At 35.3% G+C, this 23,037-nt stretch overlaps 3 protein-coding genes and 1 long non-coding RNA gene across 5 annotated transcripts; 1 reads left to right on the top strand and 3 right to left on the bottom strand.

The window, feature by feature from the left end:
- Nucleotides 1-968: 968 nt before the first annotated feature.
- On the top strand, nt 969-3,941 carry LOC132030970 (putative late blight resistance protein homolog R1B-16). Its single transcript, XM_059420777.1, has one exon. The coding sequence runs from the start codon at nt 1,064-1,066 to the stop codon at nt 3,668-3,670; it is 2,607 nt and encodes an 868-aa protein (XP_059276760.1). The 5' UTR covers nt 969-1,063; the 3' UTR covers nt 3,671-3,941.
- Nucleotides 3,942-4,038: 97 nt separating this feature from the next.
- On the bottom strand, nt 4,039-10,195 carry LOC132030972 (uncharacterized protein C3F10.06c). Of its 2 annotated transcripts, none has more exons than XM_059420778.1 (7): nt 9,872-10,195; nt 8,406-8,563; nt 6,469-7,162; nt 5,422-5,522; nt 5,177-5,285; nt 4,719-4,778; nt 4,039-4,489 (listed from the first exon to the last, which is right to left on the bottom strand). In XM_059420778.1, the coding sequence occupies exons 1-7, from the start codon at nt 10,152-10,154 to the stop codon at nt 4,320-4,322; spliced, it is 1,575 nt and encodes a 524-aa protein (XP_059276761.1). In that variant the 5' UTR covers nt 10,155-10,195; the 3' UTR covers nt 4,039-4,319. The 2 variants fall into 2 exon arrangements, with proteins under 2 accessions (XP_059276761.1, XP_059276762.1); XM_059420779.1 differs by having other exon boundaries at nt 8,406-8,558; nt 9,872-10,194.
- Nucleotides 10,196-13,175: 2,980 nt separating this feature from the next.
- On the bottom strand, nt 13,176-20,107 carry LOC132030968 (senescence/dehydration-associated protein At4g35985, chloroplastic-like). The gene is made up of 5 exons (XM_059420776.1): nt 19,472-20,107; nt 18,278-18,393; nt 17,083-17,249; nt 16,243-16,327; nt 13,176-13,505 (listed from the first exon to the last, which is right to left on the bottom strand). The coding sequence occupies exons 1-5, from the start codon at nt 20,042-20,044 to the stop codon at nt 13,349-13,351; spliced, it is 1,098 nt and encodes a 365-aa protein (XP_059276759.1). The 5' UTR covers nt 20,045-20,107; the 3' UTR covers nt 13,176-13,348.
- On the bottom strand, nt 13,820-16,224 carry LOC132030969 (uncharacterized). The gene is made up of 2 exons (XR_009408145.1): nt 14,430-16,224; nt 13,820-14,244 (listed from the first exon to the last, which is right to left on the bottom strand). It is a non-coding gene; the product is annotated as an uncharacterized LOC132030969 (long non-coding RNA).
- Nucleotides 20,108-23,037: the final 2,930 nt, after the last annotated feature.

The raw sequence follows: 23,037 nt of genomic DNA, 5'->3' as shown, positions 1-23,037 counted from the left end.
ATTGAATTTTCTTTTGTTAGTATTAGTGTTGAGTTGGTTTTGGTTTGGACTTTATATGAGCATTAACATCCATGAGGATATAAAACTTATTGACATTCAAAATTCTAAGTTCAAGTTCTTGAATAATATGATAATAGATAAAAAAAACAACGAAAAAATTAAAGAAATATTTATAAACTACATTACAAATAAATATTTTTATGTATAAAATATTTTAAAAATTGAATACATATAATGTCAAGTTGATTTGGTTCGGTTCGGTTCGGTTTACCTTTTTTTAGCTAAAACCAAATCAATCAAATTATGGTCGGGTTTTTTTTTTTCAACACCAAACCACTAGACGGGTTTTTTTCTCGATTTGACTCGATTTATCGGTTTAGTGCGAATTATCGGTTTACTTTGTACACCCCTAGTGTTGTACGTAGATTTCTCTCCTAAATCATGGTTAGTTATATATTCCACCTCATTAAATAGCTTAACCATAGAAAGTTTATGTGGTTTAGTGTAAAATAAGCTTTTGAAAAGTACTCCCTCTATCTTAAATATTTGTCGTGTTTCTCTCTTACACGTCTCTTAAGAAAATATTAATTACGAGGATCTTTCACTATTTTACCTTTATTTATGTTTCAAGATGTAATCTCTTCATTTAATATTTACTATATTTATATGTCATCTCCCCATAATTGAAATGTTTGTAGTCTTCCAAAACATTTACTTCTAAGAGCAAAATGATAAAAGAATAATGAATTTTGTCTCAAACTTCAATGATAAATAATTTAAGATAACTATTTTACAAAAACTCGACAGATAATTTGAGCCGGAGGGAGTACTGTTTGTAGTCAATTTGCGAATTCCAAGATCCAGATAACTTTGCACTCATTCTGTTTATTTTATTTGAGAAAGTTATCCATTGAGGCAAGTTGTCCATTATTTTATTGAGAATGAGAATATTGTGGCTGGTCCCTGGTCACTAGTTTTTTGTGAAGTCTCCAACATCACACACACAAGAGAGTGAGAAACAGAGAGAAAAAGAAAGGAAAAAAAAAAAAAAAGAGAGAGAGATATGGCTTATACTGCTATTACTTCTCTTATGAGAACCATAGATCAATCAATGCAACTTACTGGCTATAATTTGCAATCATTTGATGAAAAGCTTGAATCTTTGAGAGCTATCATGGAGAAAAATTGTCAAATAACAGGCCATTTAGAGGCATTAACATGCTTGGAAGCTGAAATCATAGAGCTAGCATGTAGCACAGAAGATTTGGTTGACTCAGAATCAAGAAAAAGTTTCTTAGAGAAAAACGAAATCACTCGAAAAATAGATTTTTGGGAACTTCGTTTCAAGTTGAAACAGGCATTAGGGCACATTGATTCCGCGATAAACAAGTGGATGGCAGTGAGGCAGGACAGCGAAGTTTTGAGACCAAAAAAATTGATTCTATCAGAGCCTGATGAGAATATGATGGTTGGTCATGAAAATGAGTTCGAGATGATGCAGGATCAACTTGCTAGAGGAGCAAGTGAACTAGATGTTGTGTCAATTGTAGGGATGGGAGGTATCGGTAAGACAACTTTGGCTAACAAAATTTACAATGATCCATTCATCATGTCTCGTTTTGATATTCGTGCAAAAGCTATTATTTCACAAGAGTATTGTGCGAGAAATGTACTCTTATGCCTTCTTTCTTGTATAAGTGGGAAGATCGATGAATTTCATGAGCAGCAAGATGATGGGGAGCTAGCAGACCGACTGCAAAAGCTTCTAAAAGGCAGGAGGTACTTGGTAGTCATTGATGACATATGGACTAAAGGAGCTTGGGATGATATAAAACTATGTTTCCCAGACTGTAACTATGGGAGCCGGATACTCCTGACTACTCGGGATATGGAGCTGGCTGAATATGCTAGCTCAGGTAAGCCTCCTTATCGAATGCGCCTCATGAATAATGATGAAAGTTGTAGTTTATTGTGTGAAAAGGTCTTTGCGAAAGGCTTTTGCCCCCCTGAATTTGAACAACTTGGGAAACAAATTGCATTAAAATGCAGAGGATTGCCTCTAGCAATTGTTGTGATCGCTGGACTTCTTTCCAAAATTGGCAAAACATTGAATGAGTGGAAAAGTGTTGCCGAAAATGTAAGTTCAATGGTAAGCACAGATCTTGATGCTCATTGCTTGAGAGTGCTAGCTTTGAGTTACCATAATTTGCCACATCACTTAAAAGCATGTTTTCTATATTTTGCAATCTTCCCGGAGGATGAATTCATTTTTGTCGATAAACTTATGGAATTATGGGTTGTAGAAGGATTTCTGAAGGTAGAAGCAACGGAAAGCATTACAGAAGTGGCGGAGAAATGTCTAAAAGATCTTATAGACAGAAGTTTAGTTTTCGTACACTATTTGAGTTTTGATGGAAAAATCAAGAGTTGTGGAATTCATGATGTGACCCGTGAATTCTGCATGAAAGAAGCTCGAAACATGAATTTTTTGAATGATAATGGAGGGGGAAATGATCAAACCACTTCATGTGCACAATCCATGCATATTTCCTCTAAGAGTCGAGGTCGGATCAGTATTCAACACGGGAAAGAGTTAGCTAGGTGTCGTAATAATGAGGCCCGCTCTATTTTCCTTTTTTATAGATACCGAGGGTTCGAGCCAGAGTTACTACGTTTCAAGCTAGTAAGAGTACTAGATCTTGCTTTATTGAGGTGTTTTACTTTTCCTAGTTGGATACTTGATTTAATTCACTTGAGATACCTAGCTTTGACTCTTTCCCCCGGCGAGCAGAGCTATCTGGGAGACGACATTTCTTCATCACTAGACATTCCTCTATCAATAGCTAGCCTACATTATCTACAAACTTTCATACTTAAGGTTTCACATCACGAGGCCTCGCAATATCCTTTCACATTACCATCAAGTATTTTGACAATGCCGCAATTGAGTCACCTTTGTCTGGACTGGAATTACTTGCGTTATCATGAGCCTGCAGAGAAAAGTTTGCTTCTGAAAAATTTGCAAAGTCTATCCGGTTGGAATCCGTTATTCTGTACTTGGTCTGTCTTTCGACTACTTCCCAATTTAAAGAAGTTGCAAATATGTGGCATCGAAGAAGACTTTCGTAGTAGCAAGGACATCCTCTATTTTCGCTACTTAGATCAGCTTGAGGAATTGGAATTTCATATTGCTGCTCCACAAGATCTTCCTCCTGGAAATCATTTTCCATCTTTGCACCTTCCTTCTCCGGGTGCTTTTCCACAAAACCTCAAGAATTTAGCTTTTAGCGGGACTTCTTTGTTGTGGAGGGATTTGAGCGTTGTTGGTAAGTTGCCCAAACTCGAGGCCCTCAAACTAGCATATGATGCTTGCGTAGGCCTGGAGTGGACAGTGGCTGAGGAAGGGTTTCCTAGCTTGAAGTTCTTACTACTCAAACGTTTGGGCATACGGTACTGGAGAGCCAGTGGTATTCACTTTCCCCGCCTTGAACGACTGTTCATCAAGGCTTGCTGGTATTTGGATTCGATACCTCAAGATTTTGCAGAAATAATTACACTTGAGCTAATTGATATAAGCGGTTGTGCACAATCTGTTGGGAATTCTGCCAAGCAGATTCAACAGGATATTGAAGATAACTATGCGAGTTCTATTGAGGTCTGTATCAGTTAGGCCTTTATGGCATTTCTTTTTATTCAGGTCGGAAAAGGAAACAACTAGTAATTGAGGTGTTTTTTAATAAATAGTTGGTGATAGTTCAAGTAAGAAACTCGCACACCTAATAGTTCAGGTATGAAACTCACGAAAAAATGATAATTCAGGTGTGCTTTTGACCATTACCCTTACTTTCATGAATTGTTAGTTGTTACTATGTATTCGTGTGTCCAAATTATGAGATAAGTAACATGCGACTATCCTGTAAGGCATGAACTTTGCTCCTCAATTGACCTGTGTATATTTCTGCAAAATGAAAATTTTGAACTCACTCGTACACATGGGGAAAACATTGTCTCTGATTTGTAAAATAAGCAAATGAAGTAGAAACCAGAACTTTGCATGATACTATAATAAAACGCAAGAAGACTATTAATTATTCTTCAAGGAATTTAGTTTTACATGAACTTCAGTTCAGAATGTAAAATGCAATATACCTTAGGAGTTCACTATAGAAAAAGATACACCTGAGCATCTGGGGCTCATTTAATTTTAAAAACAACCTTATACTCTTCATCTGGGGGCTCATTCAACGCATATCCACTCCTGCTCCCCTGTATGTGTTTCATGATCATGTTTCGAGGCATCAATATTGAAGTAAGTTTCCTCAAGAAGTTGTCCCAGCATTTCCTCCAGAGAGATAATTAAAGACCTGCCTAACATTCCCTCTTGACGGGCGAGCATTCACAGCAAATTGGCAAATAAATACCAATCGTCGTCTCAACTCCAACTTAGTGATTTGTGTCTCACTAAAAAACTTCCCTTCATCAAAGTGCCCTAAGGAAAGCACTCGAAAATTAGAATATTTGCTTAAAACCTCCATTAGAGCTACATGTTTTATTGAGACAAAACCAGAAAAGATAAGGAACATCTTGTAATTTCGTGGCGGAGAGCAATAAACAATTGGTACATTAAGTTTTGTGCTTAGAGGTAACACTTGCTAAATTTTGTTTTAGTTACACAGTCGAATAACAATTCCAAATTAAAATAAGATACCCAGGCGTACCTTTGTCATCAAATAATGACATCAAGATTGCTAAACAAACACAAATGCTAATGTCCTCCCCTAAAAAACACGAACAAATAACTTTGTCAGCAAAAGTTGTCTTTAGAGACTACAGTAATGATCAGTTGGCATATCTAAAAGACATCAAGAAAAGACAAGTTGCCAGAAAATATGCAAAACAAAACAGGTCTCATTAAAAGTATAATCAACTAACTTTGCTACTCTAACGTCTTTGGTCAATCAATTTGGCAAACATGGTGAAAATGGAGACAGAAGTAGATCTAGAACAGCTCCTGCTAGACTTGCCACTCGTCTCATCTTCAAAAGCCTCCCCCTACCCCATGAAATCCCCCCCAAGAAATGGTATGAGCAAGTTATATTCAGTTTTTACCTTCAGTTAGTATAAGACAAGTGACACGTGGAAAACAAACTCGACAACATAGTAAAGCCATACTTACCACTACTGCAGCAAACTAGGAGTCTCTTCCCTTTTCTCAAGTTGGTCTTTGCAAAATTCACCGCTGAAGGAAGATTTCTCAACAATGAAGACCGGTCAAACTTCGAACTCTGTATTGTTCACAACCCCCAACAAGAAAAGAGAAAAAAAACAAAGATAAGTTAATGCCGCAATTAGGTAAATGGACAGTAGTAAAAACTTACTAACAATTTAAGCAACGAAGTCAATTAAGGAAGTCATACGCACCACAATAGACAGGTTTAGATGGGCTTCAGACTCCTTGGAACAAAGAGAATTGGACTCCAGATCACAACTCAATACACAATCAACATCAGATGCATCCTTAGCTGCAGGGTAAATTTTCAGTTAGAGTGACCATTGCAAAAGGTTCATGACAAGAATAAACCAATGGCGCCAATAAACAATTAGCAAATCAATACAAATAAAGAGAAAGGAAGGACATGGCTTTTTTATCATTTTACATGAATATGCAAAGAACATGTACCCTACTGATGCAATCTGTCTGACAAAACATAATTTTGAACTCTATAGAACAAAAAGGAAATTTATGCTCTGGCATTGTTTTACTCATGAATGAATATCCGGCAAATCTGGCAATTCTGCAGCATAAAGCAAACTAATTTACAATCTCTAAGGAACTAGCCAATGCCAAAAGTCTGCATACTAATTTTGTCAGTTCTTACATGAAAATATCTCGGCCGAATGGAATATAAGATTATCTAAAGATGAAGTAAGCATCATCACAACCATATGATCAACCATGGCCAGCCCAACAAACAAATCTACACAGTCGAAAGGAGGGAAGAAGGAGACAAAGTCGTCATGGTGCTTAGACCTCAGAAATTAAGATATTAATTCATAATGCATGCTACTTCAAACAGGGCAGCATAGTATTGAGAAATGGATAATCACAATGGATAATCACATCCCACTTAAGAGGTCTATCACTAGCAAAGAATTCAGATCCCGAAGCATAAGCCACATTTTGGACAACCAAGTGGTTGACCAACCTCCACTTTTAATTAGAAATTCTTTAAAGTAAAGTTGGTAGGAATTTTACCTGCGTCAACAAATTATAAAGATTCATATCACTAAAAGAATTCCAGTTCATAACATGACACAGCAGAAACTCATACCACATGCAGAAACATAGTAAAGGGGTCGCCTACTCACAAACTATAAAACTGCAAGCTATAGTGCTATACACATCAATTACCATGCAGAAGTAACATAAATTCAATACTTCGCAACAACATAACAGATGAAGCATACCAAGCTGCGTTGTGCCAACCGCGAGATTTGTTTCCCCAAGCCAAGATATGGAATTATTATCATAAAACTTCTCATCTCCGTTCAAGCATAGAGGCTCCAGGTCTAGTTGTTCTTGAGCAGGAAAATGGCCACTACCCTCAGAAGATTTTGAAGGCTTAATAGATATTTGAGGAGCATTTTCTCCCCTTTGTGCACGGTATACCCTATCCTTTTCAACAATATCAGCTACCTTCTTGTTACACATATCAGGACCAGAACTTATGAGATCATAAGCATGTTTCCAGAAAAGATTTGGCGACAAGCCCCTTGCCCAACTTTCCTCATCATCTCCAGCTCCAGCTATGTAGCTCCAACTAAATTCAGAGGTTGTTCTTTGCTGAAAATTGCTACTTGGGGAGGATGTAGAAACAAGCATTATTGGAGTGAAGTCCCACGAATCACAATCGGGTACTTCATTTAACCAGATCACAGTCTTTTGTGAAATCCATAGTGGGCGTAGCGGTTTTTTAAGGGACAAAGCAATGGAGGCAATATCAGCTCCACTGACCTCCAGATCCTTGGTCCATCCATCTAAACGCTCCTCAATAAGTGCTCTTTCGGTATTTGAAACCCATAAAGGGAGATGCAAGGAACAATCCCAGCTACTTGAGCCCTCATTAATACTGCTACCACATTCAGCAGAATCATTTGACTCCTGTTCAAACGAATTCGCAGAAGATATATGTACGCAGATGAGCACATAGGCATTTATGTGTGTGTACAAATGTGCATATGCAGGGGCATAATTACAACTTATCTTTTTTCTTTTGATGAGGTTTTACAACGTATCCTAAATATCAAGTCTACATTGCACATCAAGCATAAAGTTCCAGGTGCAATGCAGTCAATGATAAGATAGACAAGCACAAAGCCCCATAGGTCACAAGCCTTGGACTTCTTTTCACAAAAATGAAGATGTTTCTTTCATCATATATTATTCCCCCTTCATTAGGTACATGGCCTCTAATCCTAAGTCGTATGCTTTGAGAGAACAGCACCAGTTGTTGACGGAAGAAGCAAACTATTGCTGTGGTCCTCTTCCTCCAATTTACAGTTAACGTTTTCGGGGTAACTTAAGAGAACTTCCCATAGAATAACAGTTTCTCCCAGTTTCCTGCCATCCTCACCCTCCCAAAACACAAGGTTCATGAGGCGAACAATGAGAACCATAATATGTTCTATTATAGTGACAAGTCCTAGTAATTAACTACTCTCTTCATCCCAATTGTTGTGGCAGTGTTTGTTTGAGCATGGAACTTAAGTAAGAAAGAATTTCAAACTTGTGCTCTAAAATAAACCATAGACTCTTACCTGAAAAACAAGCCATAGACATTTGTGTGGCTATAAATCATCTCATTAAGGTAACATGGGAAGTTTAAAGTTAAATTGTTTCTAAATATACAAAGATGTCATTCTTAACGGGACAAACTAAAAGAGGAAGTATATTTTATACAAGTAAAAGAAAAATCCTAGAAATTACCTACAGTATTATTTTCTTCTTTTTCAAAGTAAATTCTCCATCTGTCTTACAGAATAGACAATACATGTCTCCATATATCTATTGTGTCAACTAATAAGCACGCCAACATTACATCACAATTAACTAATACTCCCTCCCTCCCATTCTATGTGAAGTTGTTTAACTAGGCAATCGACACATCTATCCAGATTATAAATACATATGACACACAAAAATGCCTGATTATCATGACATCATTCACAAGTGATGGACACCACCAATATATCTTTACAATCTAGAGAAAGAATTTTTTTTTAAAAAGAAGATGATTTTTTGCAACTAGCGCAATCCACAAAAGACAAGCATTTCAATACAGAAGAAGATATTAAACTATTTCCTAGAGAATAGGCATACACTAAAAGAATAAGTTGTTACTTACATTCTTTTCCGCAGTGCCAGCCAAACCAAATCTCGTTCTGTAATTCCAAATGGCACGATTCAGTACACAGGTCCAAATAGGTATTGTCTTTGACATACTATCTGGAAACCTCTTCCCTTTCCTTGTTGAATCAACAATCATACACCCTCCCTTCTGTCCTAACCATCAATTAGCAATTAGCTCCAACTATATCATGTATATAAAGACCAAAGACACCCCACCTCCAACCAGCAACGTAATGCTACTTTAGTTGTTAAATTCAAATACAATATTCATAATGTGCTACTAGTCAAGTCTAGATTATTTTATTCAGATTTTTAATTGAAATTACAATCAAGTTACATTAAAAGAGAAGATATAAATGAAACAATGCTATTTTTCGTTGAATGTTTATATTTTTTCATCAGCTATATTAGTTATACTTATTTCTTGATTAGAAACATTAAAAACCAATCTTAAATTCTTAACCCTCAACTTCTTCATTGTAACAGATGATAACTTTAGCTCAATAGCTGATTTGTAGACATTCCAATGGTTGTTGGATCTATATGAAATATGGATGGTGACATGATGTAGCTAATCAAGACAAGGACAAAAACCGTTTTCAAGCAAAGAATTGACTCAACGGGTTTTTTCACATTTGCCAATGATTAAGCACCTGGTGAAAGCATCTCCTAGGAAACCAAGTCATAGTAGCCCCCAGGGCCTAGTTCAAGTGGCAAAGGTTGAGGGTCTTGTATAAAATGGAATGGAATGAGTACCACTTTACAGGGCGGCCGAAATTCTTTAATTAATCAGAAGAGTCTTAAACACTATATATTCATACATATATACAGGGGCGGAGGGAGGAAGGGCCAAGGGGGTTCATCCCTTTGGCGGAAAATTATACTGTTATACATGGTTAAAATTATTTTTTATGAATATATAGTAGACGTTGAACCCCTTTGGCTTCTTCTTGTGTTTACTTTTTCATATTTTGAACTCCTTAGTGAAAATCTTGGCTCCGCAACTGCATATATAGCTCAATTTCCCAAGAGAATCAAACAAATGAATGACTTTTAGGGAAAATTATGCTCTATGTCTACTGGCAAAGAACATTTACCCGGTTTAGCCCAGTTTTCCTTAATTACCCGGTTTAACCAGTTTTTCCTTAAACACGGTTGACACATTGTTTACTGTAAGTGTATATTGCTCGTATCATGCTGTATACTGTGTGTATAAGCACTGTTGCAGAAAAAAAAAAGGTAAACTGAAAATATGGCTATATAGGTGTAATAAATTAAGTTGGGTTGTACTCCCTCGGTTCACTTTTACTTATTCACTTTGGACTTTTCATGTTATTTAAAAAATAATAAATGAAGTGTATAATTTACCAATGTGCCCATATTAATTAGTGCATATTTTTATTGGATTTGAAAAACGATTTGAAGTGAGTAGGACTTTTTGTACATAAGGTTATCACTTACCAGCAAGAAGGGCAACATGGAGATTAAGTCGAGAAGTATTAAAAGACCAATTATTAGTATGTCCATCAGTTGACTTGAAATAACATGTTGACTTGAATTTTTGTGAGTACCAAAGTCCACAACGGAGATTTGCTAGTAAAGGAAGTTCAGGCCATAACTGAGAAATCTCGCCAACGAATATTGAATCTTCGTAGATTGATCGTATGGCGTTGTAGAGTGTATTTTCCCTTCGTTTTATAGTTCTTGATGCTTTGTATATGTTCAAATTTGATGGATTCTCCATTGAAACACACGGTTGGAGCTTTGGAAAAAAAATGGATCTAAAAAGACTACTGTTAATGCATTTTATACTGCAACTTTTGTGCTTATATTTGAATGGGCTCATATTTGGAGAACTTTGGGTGTCAAACTTTTGGTTGATTTACACAAATGTCCCTTTGTTAGGCCATCATTTAGATTTTGGCTCAATTTTTGAAGGTGTGCAAATATAACCCTTGAAAAACTAACCTTCCAGATAATATTAAACTCGGGTCTAATGTTTGCTCATATGTTTCTCAATCTTACGGACAAAATATTAGACTTTCATCTAGTGCTTGAATAACTTAAAAATTTTAGCTCATGGTCTAATCTTTTCTCATAAGATTTTCAGTTTATACAATATTATACGCGACATTTTCAAAAATATACAGTCCAGCATAAAATATTACGTCATGTAAACGTATTTTCAATTTATACGATACTATAAATGGGGAAAGCATTATACATACTATAAATGGGGAAAGCATTGTACATAATGTATCAACCTTGTATAAAATAGTACAATAGTGTATAAAAGATGCTTATACGTAAATATGGACTAAACAGCTAAATATTATCTACTGGTAGACATAGAGCATAATTTTCCCTCATGAATCACTATTTGTTATACATATGTTATTTAAAGCTAATTAATAGAGAAGTTACTTACCAGCAAGAAGTGCAACATGGAGATTAAGGCTAGAAGTATTGAAAGACCAGTTATTAGTATGTCCATCAGTTGACTTGCTAGTAACGGCACTACACCAAAAGAGGTTTCTAATGGCAATATATTTTCCTTTGTCGACAATAGTTATTGCCACAAAAATATTTACCAGTAATTGGTTAACACCATTAGATCCAATGTCGCTAAAGCTTTTAGCGGCATTTATTGTTAGGGCCAAAGCTTGTATTACGGTAATAATCGATCATAATTAGAATATATATATTCTAGAATATGATTCTAGAATATAATTAAGTTATTGCCGCAAAAAGCATATTTTGTTGTAGTGCGGAAGCTCTAGCCATAACTGAGAAATCTCACCAACGAATATTGAATCTTCTTAGATTGAACGTAAGGCGTTGTAGGGTGTATTTTCCCTTTGTTTTATGGTTCTTGAAGCTTTGGTGTCTTATCAAGAGTAGTACAAGTTTGGGCTTTTATTAGAGTTGTTTTGCATTTAGGGTCACTTGGGTGTCCAAAGTATAAACTAAGAAGTAGTGAATAAATAACCACTTTTAACACCTGTTATTGAATATTTAGCGACTATTTTATAAACTATTAATATTTATTTATTTTTTGACACGGAAAAAAATTTTGGACAAAGATACCCCAACTAAAACACGGAACAACTCCAGAAAATGTTGTTGAAATTTCCAAGGATTGACAAGAGGAACTCAAGGATTGGTGTTTCAAATCCTATGAATCGTTATTTGGTTTTAAACTTACTAAGGAACGATTCATGGAGTTAAAACATTTATAAGTTCTTCCGTGTTTTAAGTAGGGGTATGTTTGTCCAAATTTTATTTCCACGTTAAAGTGTGGTTATTTTCCTATTACTTTTTAAACAATTTGTAAAAACTCGTGGCAGACTTGAAAACTGACCATTTCACCTAATTTTACTCCAAACTATTTTCGTCGGGTAATTTTAATGGATACTTTCGGGCCGATATTTTAAATTTCATCCCTATTTTTAGATAATTGTGCGGAAATTACCTTTTGGAGTTTTTTAAAAGATAATTTGGATTAAATACCATAAAGATGAGCGACAGAGATGGTAAAAAGACGACGGTAGGAGGGACTGTGGCATATAAATCATGAAAGACTTGTACGGTTTATGCTATATTTAACACAGATGTCTACTTAGGATTACTCACAAATGATATTGGATCTCCATGATTTCAAAATTACAAACAAAGAAGAGGAAAATAGTATATCTTAGAAATATGGTATGCAGGTCATGACAGACCGGTACTTCATTAAGTCATTCCTAGCTCTTAAATGGAAAAGGTTGAGCCTGGAGAACATGGCTTTTTAAAATTGTATTTCAAACGGTGGCTAAACACTAATTAGCGGCCCAAAATTGATTAACTTTTACGTCATTTTTGTACAGAAGTCGTGCTATCTTTCCTCACAGCCAGGGGCGGATTGATAAGGGTTCAGTTTGAAAGAAAAATTAACAGAAAATAAAACAAAGAACGGCTTTGAGGCGTGAAGATTCGATCGTCCTTAAAGAGTTATCACTCGTATTCAGATTTTGGAGAAACACAAACGATTCTCTTCGTCAGATACAACAAAGCCAAAATATACTTGATCTATACTACTTCGTTGGGAATTCTTGTTTATATAGGCAACCATCAGACCTTTTGATAAAAGGCACCTTATCAAATCAGACCCTTTCAGAAACACACCTTATTTCGTGAACAGACACATCTGTTTATTCAAATTTTAATTTAAAATTAAAATTCAAATAAAGTAATTTTCTGTCAAAGAAATAAAAATAAAAATACTTAATTTAGGATCCGACCCGACTCGCGGCCAAGCCCAAGTCCAGGTCTTTAATATATAATATATAATATAATTACTTAAACACTTTAGGAGTGTGTACTTATCAAAGCACATAAAGTGACAAGGACTTTTAAGGCTCACATATAACTCTTCCACCACCAATGTGGGAGAGTACTTATATTCCTAATTAGATATAGCAAACTATCTTTACACAGTTGAATCCCAATTATTTTGCAGGTGACCTCAGTGGTCCAATCGTAACTTGTAAATACGCTTGTTGAAATATTCGTTTGCAAATAATGTCTCAACTTGAAAGTTGATCAGAAAAAGATGTTATATATAAAGCGCAAAGATACTTTTAAAGGTGTGAGCCTTTTAAGGAAAAAGTGCATAATATCGCAACACATTAATAGCATCTGGTTTAGCCCAACAATGTAATGATTCAATTACAACAACAACATACCTATGTAATCCCACAAATAGGAAATGGGGAGGGTGATGTGTAGGCAGACCTTACCCTTACCTTGTGAAGGTAGAGACTCTGTTTCCGATACACCCTCAGCTAATGAAATGATTCAAATTGTGTTGTGAACATATTTTTCAAGTAACTTAAAAACAGTCATTTTCATTCCTTCATGTCTTACAACAACTTTTTTTCTTTCCACAAGTTTTAATTATTTTCTATTTTTGACAGCATTGAGTGCACCAGAGGAGACAGAAGAAGCAGGATTAAGGGCCTTCCTTATTTTGAAGACATTCCAAGCAGTTCCTGCACAGTGCCCTACTGTTGCTAGTGCATCTTCTGTTGCCTCCCCTGCATTCTCTCCATACCTGTTTCTCATTCAAAAGAAATTTAAAAAAATAATAATAATAATAATAATTAGCTACCATAAATAATCATCACTTTCAATTCATATAAATTGATATGATCTTAAGGTAAAGCCCATATTTCTCATTTCTGAAAATAAACCATATTTAAACATGATTATAAACATTAATCCCACTGTGCCATGTTCACTCTATTAAAACAGCTTTTTAATCACTGCTTAGTATATTAGTTGCACTAGTATAATAAGTTCATCCAAAACTCATTTTAAACATGGTGTTTAATCAAAACTAGCAGCGAGAATGTTGAAATAGCTAAATATGGAAAAATTTCAATATTATACAGTTTTTGAAAAAAATTATGCCACGTAGCCCAATTTACAATATTATACTACATTATACCTGTGGGGAAAAGCATTATACATAATGTATCAACCTTGTATAAAGTGTGTTTATACACAACTATGGGGAAAATTGGGTGTTTATACACAAAGTATAATCTACGTGGCATAAATATTTTTAAAAATAGACTTAGAGCGTAATTTTCCCTAAATAATTTCCTTCTGATATATTTAGGTCGGGATAGACTGGGCTAAGTCCAAATAAGTACAACAGTGGTGGTATAATTGGTGAAGCCCATGAAGCATTTGTTGGACTTGGAGAACACCGGCCCGTTATCCTTCCACTGCTTGGAGTGGGAGTTGGTCGTTGCTCTATGAAACCAGCCTCAAGTAGTCCGCCCCACCTTCTACTATATTTGTGAGTCGGGGATATGCCGGGCCAAGCAAAAGTTCAAAAAATTGGTGGTTTTATTGGAGGAGCCCATGAGGCATTTGTTGGACTTGGAGAACACCGGCCAATTATCCTGCCACTGCACAGAGCACAGCTGATAGTTGCTCTGTGAAACCAGCCTCAGGCAGTCCGCCCCACCTTCTGCTAGATTCACGTGTCGGGGATAGGCCAACCAAATAAGCAAAAAAGTGGTGGTTTAATTGGAGAAGCCCATGAGGCATTTGTTGGACTTGGAGAACACCGGCCAATTATCCTGCCACTACACGGAGCGACAGCTGATTGTTGCTCTGTGAAACCAGCCTCAGGCAGTCCGCCCCACCTTCTGCTAGATTCACGTGTCAGGGATAGGCCAACCAAATAAGCAAAAAAATGGTGGTTTAATTGGAGAAGCCCATGAGGCATTTGTTGGACTTGGAGAACACCGGCCAATTATCCTACCACTGCACAGAGCGACAGCTGATCGTTGCACAGAGCGACAGCTGATCGTTGCTCTGTGAAACCAGCCTCAGGCAGTCCGCCCCACCTTCTGCTAGATTCAAGTGTCGGGGATAGGCCAACCAAATAAGCAAAAAAGTGGTGGTTTAATTGGAGAAGCCCATGAGGCATTTGTTGGACTTGGAGAACACCGGCCAATTATCCTGCCACTACACGGAGCGATAGCTGATCGTTGCTCTGTGAAACCAGCCTCAGGCAGTCCGCCCCACCTTCTGCTAGATTCACGTGTCAGGGATAGGCCAACCAAATAAGCAAAAAAGTGGTGGTTTAATTGGAGAAGCCCATGAGGCATTTGTTGGACTTGGAGAACACCGGCCAATTATCCTACCACTGCACGGAGCGACAGCTGATCGTTGCTCTGTGAAACCAGCCTCAGGCAGTCCGCCCCACCTTCTGCTAGATTCAAGTGTCGGGGATAGGCAACCAAATAAGCAAAAAAGTGGTGGTTTAATTGGAGAAGCCCATGAGGCATTTGTTGGACTCGGGGAGAACACCGCCAATTATCCTACCACCGCACAGAGCGACAGCTGATCGTTGCACAGAGCGACAGCTGATCGTTGCTCTGTGAAACCAGCCTCAGGCAGTCCGCCCCACCTTCTGCTAGATTCAAGTGTCGGGGATAGGCCAACCAAATAAGCAAAAAAGTGGTGGTTTAATTGGAGAAGCCCATGAGGCATTTATGGACTTGGAGAACACCGGCCTGTTATCCTTCCACTGCACAGAGCGGAAGCTAATCGTTGCTCTGTGAAACCAGCCTCACGCAGTCCGCCCAACTTTAGGGATCAAGAAGCACATGCCTTCGCTTGGGCTACGTGACCCAACTCTACGCTTGGACAGGGCAGGCCAGAAACTAAGCCCTCCAAGCCCTACCTTATGGGACAGCCCAACATTCCACCACATTAATGCCCCCATTTGAGTTACAAGCCCACATTACTGAGCTCGGCGTTAAGTCCTCTCTCACATTCCTTCAAAATGAGATAAAAGTTCATTTCCTATTGCGATGTGGGACTAGTTTTTCATTTCAGTCTCACAAGTCACATGGGGATGTTATTATTATTATTAATATTTTGGTACTTCTGTGTCTTATAACTAGTTTGTTATAAACTCTCTCAAATAACCAGAGAATGCTAAAGGCGTCCTTGTGAATAATGCAGATAATACTATATCACAATAGTAGTATTCCCTCCCTTCCAATTTATGTGATGTTATTTAATTGGATAGGGAGTTTTTAAAAAAAATTGTTATCTAAAATCAGGTAAACATGAATTATTATAAATCATTTCATTACGAATAAAATGAACAGCTTACAATTAAATTGTTATTCTACTGAATGGTGAAGAGTTTACAGTTTACCTGATGTAATAGTCTAGTGAAGAACTTAAAAAATTAGCTCATCCATTTCTTGCTCGTTAGCACTGTTTTTTTAAAAAAAAAAAGAAAGAAAGAAAGAAAGTACCTGTTAGTGACCATCCTAGTCACAGCACCAGAAGTTGCGGTCAATGTTTGTTTTTCAGCAGCTTCAGCAGCATCTAAAATCTTGTCTGCAGTTTCAACAACAAATTAATCATAAACATCATTGAATAGGAAAAACAGGAAAAAAGGAAAACAAAGAGAGAATAAGGAGCTGTCTGGACATAGATTTTTTTATCATTAAACTGATTTTATTGGTTAGTTTTTGAAATGAGTTATAAAGAGAATTTTTTGTTTCCATTCACACAACTTCAATCTTTTCTGAAGTGAAATGCGAGTGTAGTGCGTATTTACTCCCCCTAATAAAAACATTACTTAATGTCTCGGCGATGGTGCATTCCAATCTTGTATATCATCTTCTCAAATGTTGAGGTTGACAATGCTTTAGTGAACATATCCGCCAAATTATCACTTGAACGAACTTGTTGAACATCTATTTCACCTTTCTTTTGAAGATCATGAGTGAAGAAGAATCTAACTTTAGAAAACTTTTTTTTCTTTCAAATTTCAATCAATCCTAGTCAAACACCTACTAAGGATCCGTTTGGACATGAAAGTTTTTTTCTTTTTCTCAAAAGAGTATTTTCAAATTATTATTTGGTTGTAAGTTGGAATGATTTCTTGGTTAGTTTCTTAAGATGAGTTTTTCACGTGAAATTTTCTTTTTCACTCACAAAACTTCAACTTTTTTCTAAGTGAAATACATGATCAAACACAACTTCAAATTTCAAATACTATTTTCTAATTTCAACTTTAATTTATTTTTCTTTTTATAATTTCAACCAAATCTATGTCCGAACGCGTAGTGAGATTATAGGCTACTTACTGACAGCATCAAGTGAAGCCAAGAGAACTTCTCCAGGGACCATGGTCAAGAATTTCATGCCAGCTTGGGACCTAACCATTGGCCCCATAACTGATCCAGTTGCAACTCCAACACCATTAAGCATAGATTTGCTCATTTTTTCTGTCATTTTTGACAGCTTCCTCACACTACAAACATATTCAATGACAATTTAAAGTTCAAGCTTTATTGACTTTTTGACACAAGATTGTCAAGAACAGAGAAAGCACGATGGAAATTGAAGAATGACTATCTCAATTACTTGATTCAAATACATCAGAATACATTGATATTTATTTACAAGAGAAATAAGAGATGAAAGGATGTAAAATATCCTACACTAAATGTAAATCCTACAAAATATTCTTCATAATATTCTACAAAAACACCTTTTCTTTTAATTTTCTGGAGAAATGGTATCCAAATTTATTCTTTTACTGTATGAAATATATTAGTTGATGTTTAGCTATGGTTCGGTTTAGATTTGAAAAAAATAGTATTTGAATTTGAAGTTGAAAAAGTATCTGGGAGTGGATGTTGTTTTTGAACATGAAAACAAAGTTGAAGTTTGTGAGTGAAAACTTGAAAAAACTGTTTTTGAAACTTCAGATTCTATATTCCAAGTTTGAATTGAAATAATGGACAACTTGATAAACAAACCATTAATGAAATAATCTTCAAATATTAGTTCAAAATCCATGGTGAAACAAGTTTATCTTCCGTTATACTTTGGGATCATTTATATCATTGTTGTTACCAAATGTTTTCGTATTTGTCTTTGATTTTTACTAGACCTCTAGTTTAGACCAGATGGATTTCATGTGCCAAAATACTTTTGAAAAAAATGGAGCATCTAAACTTATCCATTCAGTTTTGGCTGTTGTTTAAAATGAAGCTCTATTGTACTTTAGAGTGGAGTTCCAATAGGACCAAGGACAAATAAGAGACCATCTGTTAACAGTAAGAAAATGAATGATCTCAAAATACGGATAGTAAAACTAAGATATTTCGTTATAATATATATGTAATTTTTAACTTTTACCTTGACTTTTTGACATAACGAGAAAACCAATGAGACAAAAGAATCATTATTGGTAGACAGCTAGACATAACTCTAGTTTTTTTTTCTTTACCTTTTTGACTAAATGAGAAAGATAATGAGAAAGGAATTGAGTACCGTTTTAGGCTTTCATTGACTGCATTTTTATTTGTGGCATTGCCTTTGCTTTTGGTAGCAGTAGAACCAGATTTCTCTGCAGCTGGAATTAAGATGTTTTCTCCTCCTTTCTGCACCTGCATTTCCCTTACTAATTTTTAGCTTCTGATTCTTTTTTTAATTCAAATGTAAATGATTTCCAAGTTAACATTTAATATTATAATGAAAAATGGAATTCAGACCTAACTCAACCTCAAAAGTTAAGTATAAGATGAAAAATGTCTAAAGGTTAATAAGAAAACAACAGTAGTGTATTCCTTCAACCGATGTGCTACATTGTAACAGGCCTTCAGTTTTTGTCACAAAAAGTGAACAATTAGTGACGAATTCTATATCATAGCTAAGAATTTCGTAGCTAAATAACATATTTGTTGTAGTGCAGGTGCTTGGGCATGAACATATTTAGACTGTGGTCAATATATTAAAATCAGACCTAACAAGAAAACAAAGTTTTAAGGCTAACTCAACTCCGATAGTTAACTCATGAGATGAGAACGATAGAATTAGCAAAAAATGGTCCTTAAAAGTTTTGGGTTCCCAGTTTCCCACTACTCTATAGAATTTTGGTAATAATTATCCATGTTACAGATTGTCCATAACTTCTCTAGGAAACTATTGCCTATTTCAGCAACTTTTGGAACCGCTCTTGATGGAGAATAACTTTACATTTTTGCTGCTCGGCCAAATATATTTATAACTGATAGCAATATACGTAAGTTACACAAAAATTATATATATATATTATACATCTGCCAACTATTTGGCGAGCTGCCATTTAACTTAATTTCACTATGAAATATTTGGTTGAAAATGTCCCTAGGCACAATACTTCTCCTTCTGAACTCCATATTATCTTAGCGTGAGGTTGAGTGCTTAGAAGATCCTTGGGATAGAAAAACGACACCAAAAACGACATCTAAACGATGATCGACAATAAGTTGATTTTGTTTCCAATGCAATTTTTCTCGACATATGTGTCACATGCTTTAAATTGTGTAGAATTTCTAACAGAGAATTATGCAAGACCGTATAAAGAGACAACAACTAATTTCCTCGATCACGGACACATTTCAACAATCAAAAGACTGCATGAAATTCAAAAAATCCTTTTTACCACACTTTCACATCATAACAAGAAGGTAATAAAATGCAAACCTGATTAGTATAAGCATTGCTACATTTGAAGATTCCTTTAACAATTTGACCAGTACCTCCAGCTATTGCCTTAGCCAAAACATGATTATAATCTTCAATTCTTGGAGCAAACTCTTTCCAATCAATATCCTTTTTCCTACTTGATGATGATGATGAACAAGTGAACAAAGCATTTTCTTTAAGAAATGCATCTAAATATCCAAGATTTCCACTACCCTTTTCTGAAAATGTCACACCATAACTCAAAGGGTGACCATTTGTAACAGGCAACGTGAACAAATAATGTAAAGAATCAAGCTTTACTACTGGTTCATCTTTTGTTAAGGGCCATTGAAGTTCATCACCAACTTTTATGATTTTAGCAACACAAACATCTTCTTCTGATATAGAAAAAATTGTGAAGAAACCATTTGAAAGTTCTAAAGTTTCCCCTTCATCCATTAAATGAACTTTGCATCCTGGAATGTTCAAGAGAACTTCATGTTTGATGTTCTTGATTTCTGGGGTTTCTTTTTGTGATGGGGTTTTGGCTGTGGGGAAACTTTTGGATCTCTTTGTCTTAAAGAAGCTCATTTTTTTGGTGTTGTTTCTTTCTTTGCAATTGGAAGAACTTTGAGCTATAAAAAGAAAGGCTAAGGGTGAAAAATATTCTTCTAAATTTCTTAATTTACCTTTAGTTATACTTTAGGCTCATTCATACCAGGGTGGAGCCAGCGTCCCGCATGTGAACCCTTAAGTCAAAAATTTAAACTATATATACAAGGTAAAAATTATTTTTTATATATATAATAGATGCTAAAACCTTTTATTTTTTTTTGTGTGTATACTTCTTTATATTTTAAATCACCTAAGTGAAAATCCTGATCTCGCAACTAATTCATATCCTTATCATTAGCAAATTGCCACAAACTTACCTCCTTGACCTTAACGGAGCTCCAATAAAATATACCACCAGATAATTTTTTAAATCATAGCCAAAAGTAAACGGATAAATTTAGAACAACTTGAGAAGTATTTTGACACGTGAAATTTACTCGATCTATTCTGAAACTCCGTTAAAGTCAAGGCTAAATACGAGATAACTTGCTAGTAACAAGGATATGAATGACTCTAAAGTATAAAGAATAATAAAATTAAGATATTTGGCATAGTGAATGGATAAATTTGGACCTTTTTGTGGAACAGAAGGATGATGGATTTAAAGGGAATATAAAAACGTAAAGGAGATGGTTAATAGATAAAGTTTAGTACTTTAGTTGATTCCATATATTGCTCTTATTGGTACTTATTCTATTCTTCAAAGAGAAGCTGCTGTTGAGGTATCATTACTTTCGGTGACCGAAAATTCAAATCTTAATAAAAAGGAGTATGCAAACGAGAACTGTACATTTTCATTTCAAGAGTTACCTAACAGATGTAACTAAGATTTATGGAACAATCACTATTTTTTTAAAATAACCATTAGTTGTCCCCGGTATTAGCTATAATATAATTTCACGAGAACATAGTAGTCTTAGTAAGAGGGTGTAAGGGTTAATTATTTTGCCCTTTGTTGATATTACATTGTTCGAGGAACTCTAGATGTTATTCGAGTAAAGTGTAATCATGCAATAATTAAAGCGTTTTAGTGCGTTGTTGGTTCTTATCCAAGACTCATATCATTTAATGATGCCATATGAATCGCTAAAAATATGTGAAGTGCATGGCTAACTCAATAATGGAAGTGTCGTAAAGGGACCGGAGTATATTACCATAATACAAAAGATAATTCTCTCATAAAGAGATTCGATTTGGAACTCTTATATGTCCAGGATTCAATGTTGTAATAATTTCTGAAGAGCCACTGGCTTGAGTAATATGGCTTCATGTCGTGTAGGTCCAATTAATAGGGAAAAACGTTCTATCAGAAATTTCTTCATTCTTAGAGCTTGAAACCAAAATCCATAATTAAGAGTGAACTAATTTCATTTACTTTGTTAAAGGGTGGAACAACCACAATCTTCAGTTTGTTCTTTTCTCTCTTTTTCTTGATTCTTTTTTTTTTTTTTTTCTTGTTGAAAGAGACCTTAGTTGATTTGATTGGACCATGGAAAATTGAAAAGTGAAATTATTCTTTTTGGTTTGTGGGTGTAGGGGGACTGTGGAGCTATGATGCTTGAAGCTCCAAAAGTCCATATTTCTGAAAAGTTCATACCTAAATTCAGTTCATCCCAAGCATAAAAAAGAATAAGCAGGAGAATGAGATGATGACGAGCACATAAACATGTCTCATTTTTGTTGGTTCGGCTAGCCTTTTGATTCATGTGCAAATTGGGGCAGAACTACCATTTAAATCACAGGTCCGACATAATTCAGTAACAGTAGCTCGATGATCCAATGGTCCATAATAGGGTTCATTTCTTCTTGATAATATCATTTGGCGGACTTTGAATAAGAACAATGGCTGAGTCAGGAATTTTAACAAGAGAATAAAAAAATTAAGAATGTGAAGTTAGGGATTAAAATTTATGACCCATTTCAATTTTTGAACCACATGTACTGCTACATTAAATTTTTTTCTTGTGTTAGGGGAATTTTAAGATTTATATATATGCAAAAAGAAATATGTTTTTGCCCTATCTCTGATAAAAGGGATTCAATTGAATTTCATTGTCTCCACCCAGCTTCGCGCAGCCTTGATGAATAAGTAACAACATACTAATATTTCAATCAAGCACCCAGTGTATATATATAATATTATGCTACAATTTATAATATTATGACCCAAATGTTTATAGATACTAAATTTTGCATTACTAATAGTTTAAATCCCATATCTACGCGAGGAGTCGATTTACAAATGTCATTTATAACGATACAATTAAAGTGCTTGTAAATTTCATTCCTAAAATGCTACTTGAACTAACAATACAACTCAACAACATATCCAAAGTAATTTCATAAGTCGGTTTGAGGAGGTTAGAGACATAAAGTATACGCAGACCTAACCTCTACTTGAGAAGTAAAAGAGGCCGATTTGAACTAACAATATATGTCAAAAAGTCAGTTACCACAGTTAATTTTCGAGGCATTAAAATTGCATTTCTTGCTTGCATTGTACATAGTTTTGAAATTATTATCACAAAAATTACACACCTCTAAAAATTTGCAGCCAAAAAGTACACATGTTTTGATGTTGGGAAAAAAATCTGGAAAAGGCTTACTAAATTATGTAAAGTAAATATGTAGGGAAAACAATACAAAATACCCATTAAAAGTAAAATATTTATGGGGTCATATCCCCTCATAAATTTATTTCCCTTCTCCCAGTGCGATCGAAAATATTTATTCAAGTACCCCCTCACCTAAATCCTTTCCTCCATGATACCATACCATGATGGTACCATGGATGTTTTTTTCACCATGATGGTATCATGGATGTTTTTTTTTTCTTCTTTCTTTCTTTTTTTTAAAAAAAAAATGTTTTAAATAAATGAACATGATTCTCTATAATATCCTATTAGTGTCAAGTATATTACCATATGGGTTTCATAACGGGTTGATGAGTATTTTTTTAAGAAGTGAAA

The sequence above is a fragment of the Lycium ferocissimum genome, chromosome 9 (assembly GCF_029784015.1).
Source record: "Lycium ferocissimum isolate CSIRO_LF1 chromosome 9, AGI_CSIRO_Lferr_CH_V1, whole genome shotgun sequence".
Taxonomy (NCBI): domain Eukaryota; kingdom Viridiplantae; phylum Streptophyta; class Magnoliopsida; order Solanales; family Solanaceae; genus Lycium; species Lycium ferocissimum.
The sequence above is the reverse complement of the archived record's forward strand: the minus strand, read 5'-3'. Positions and strand labels throughout refer to the sequence as shown.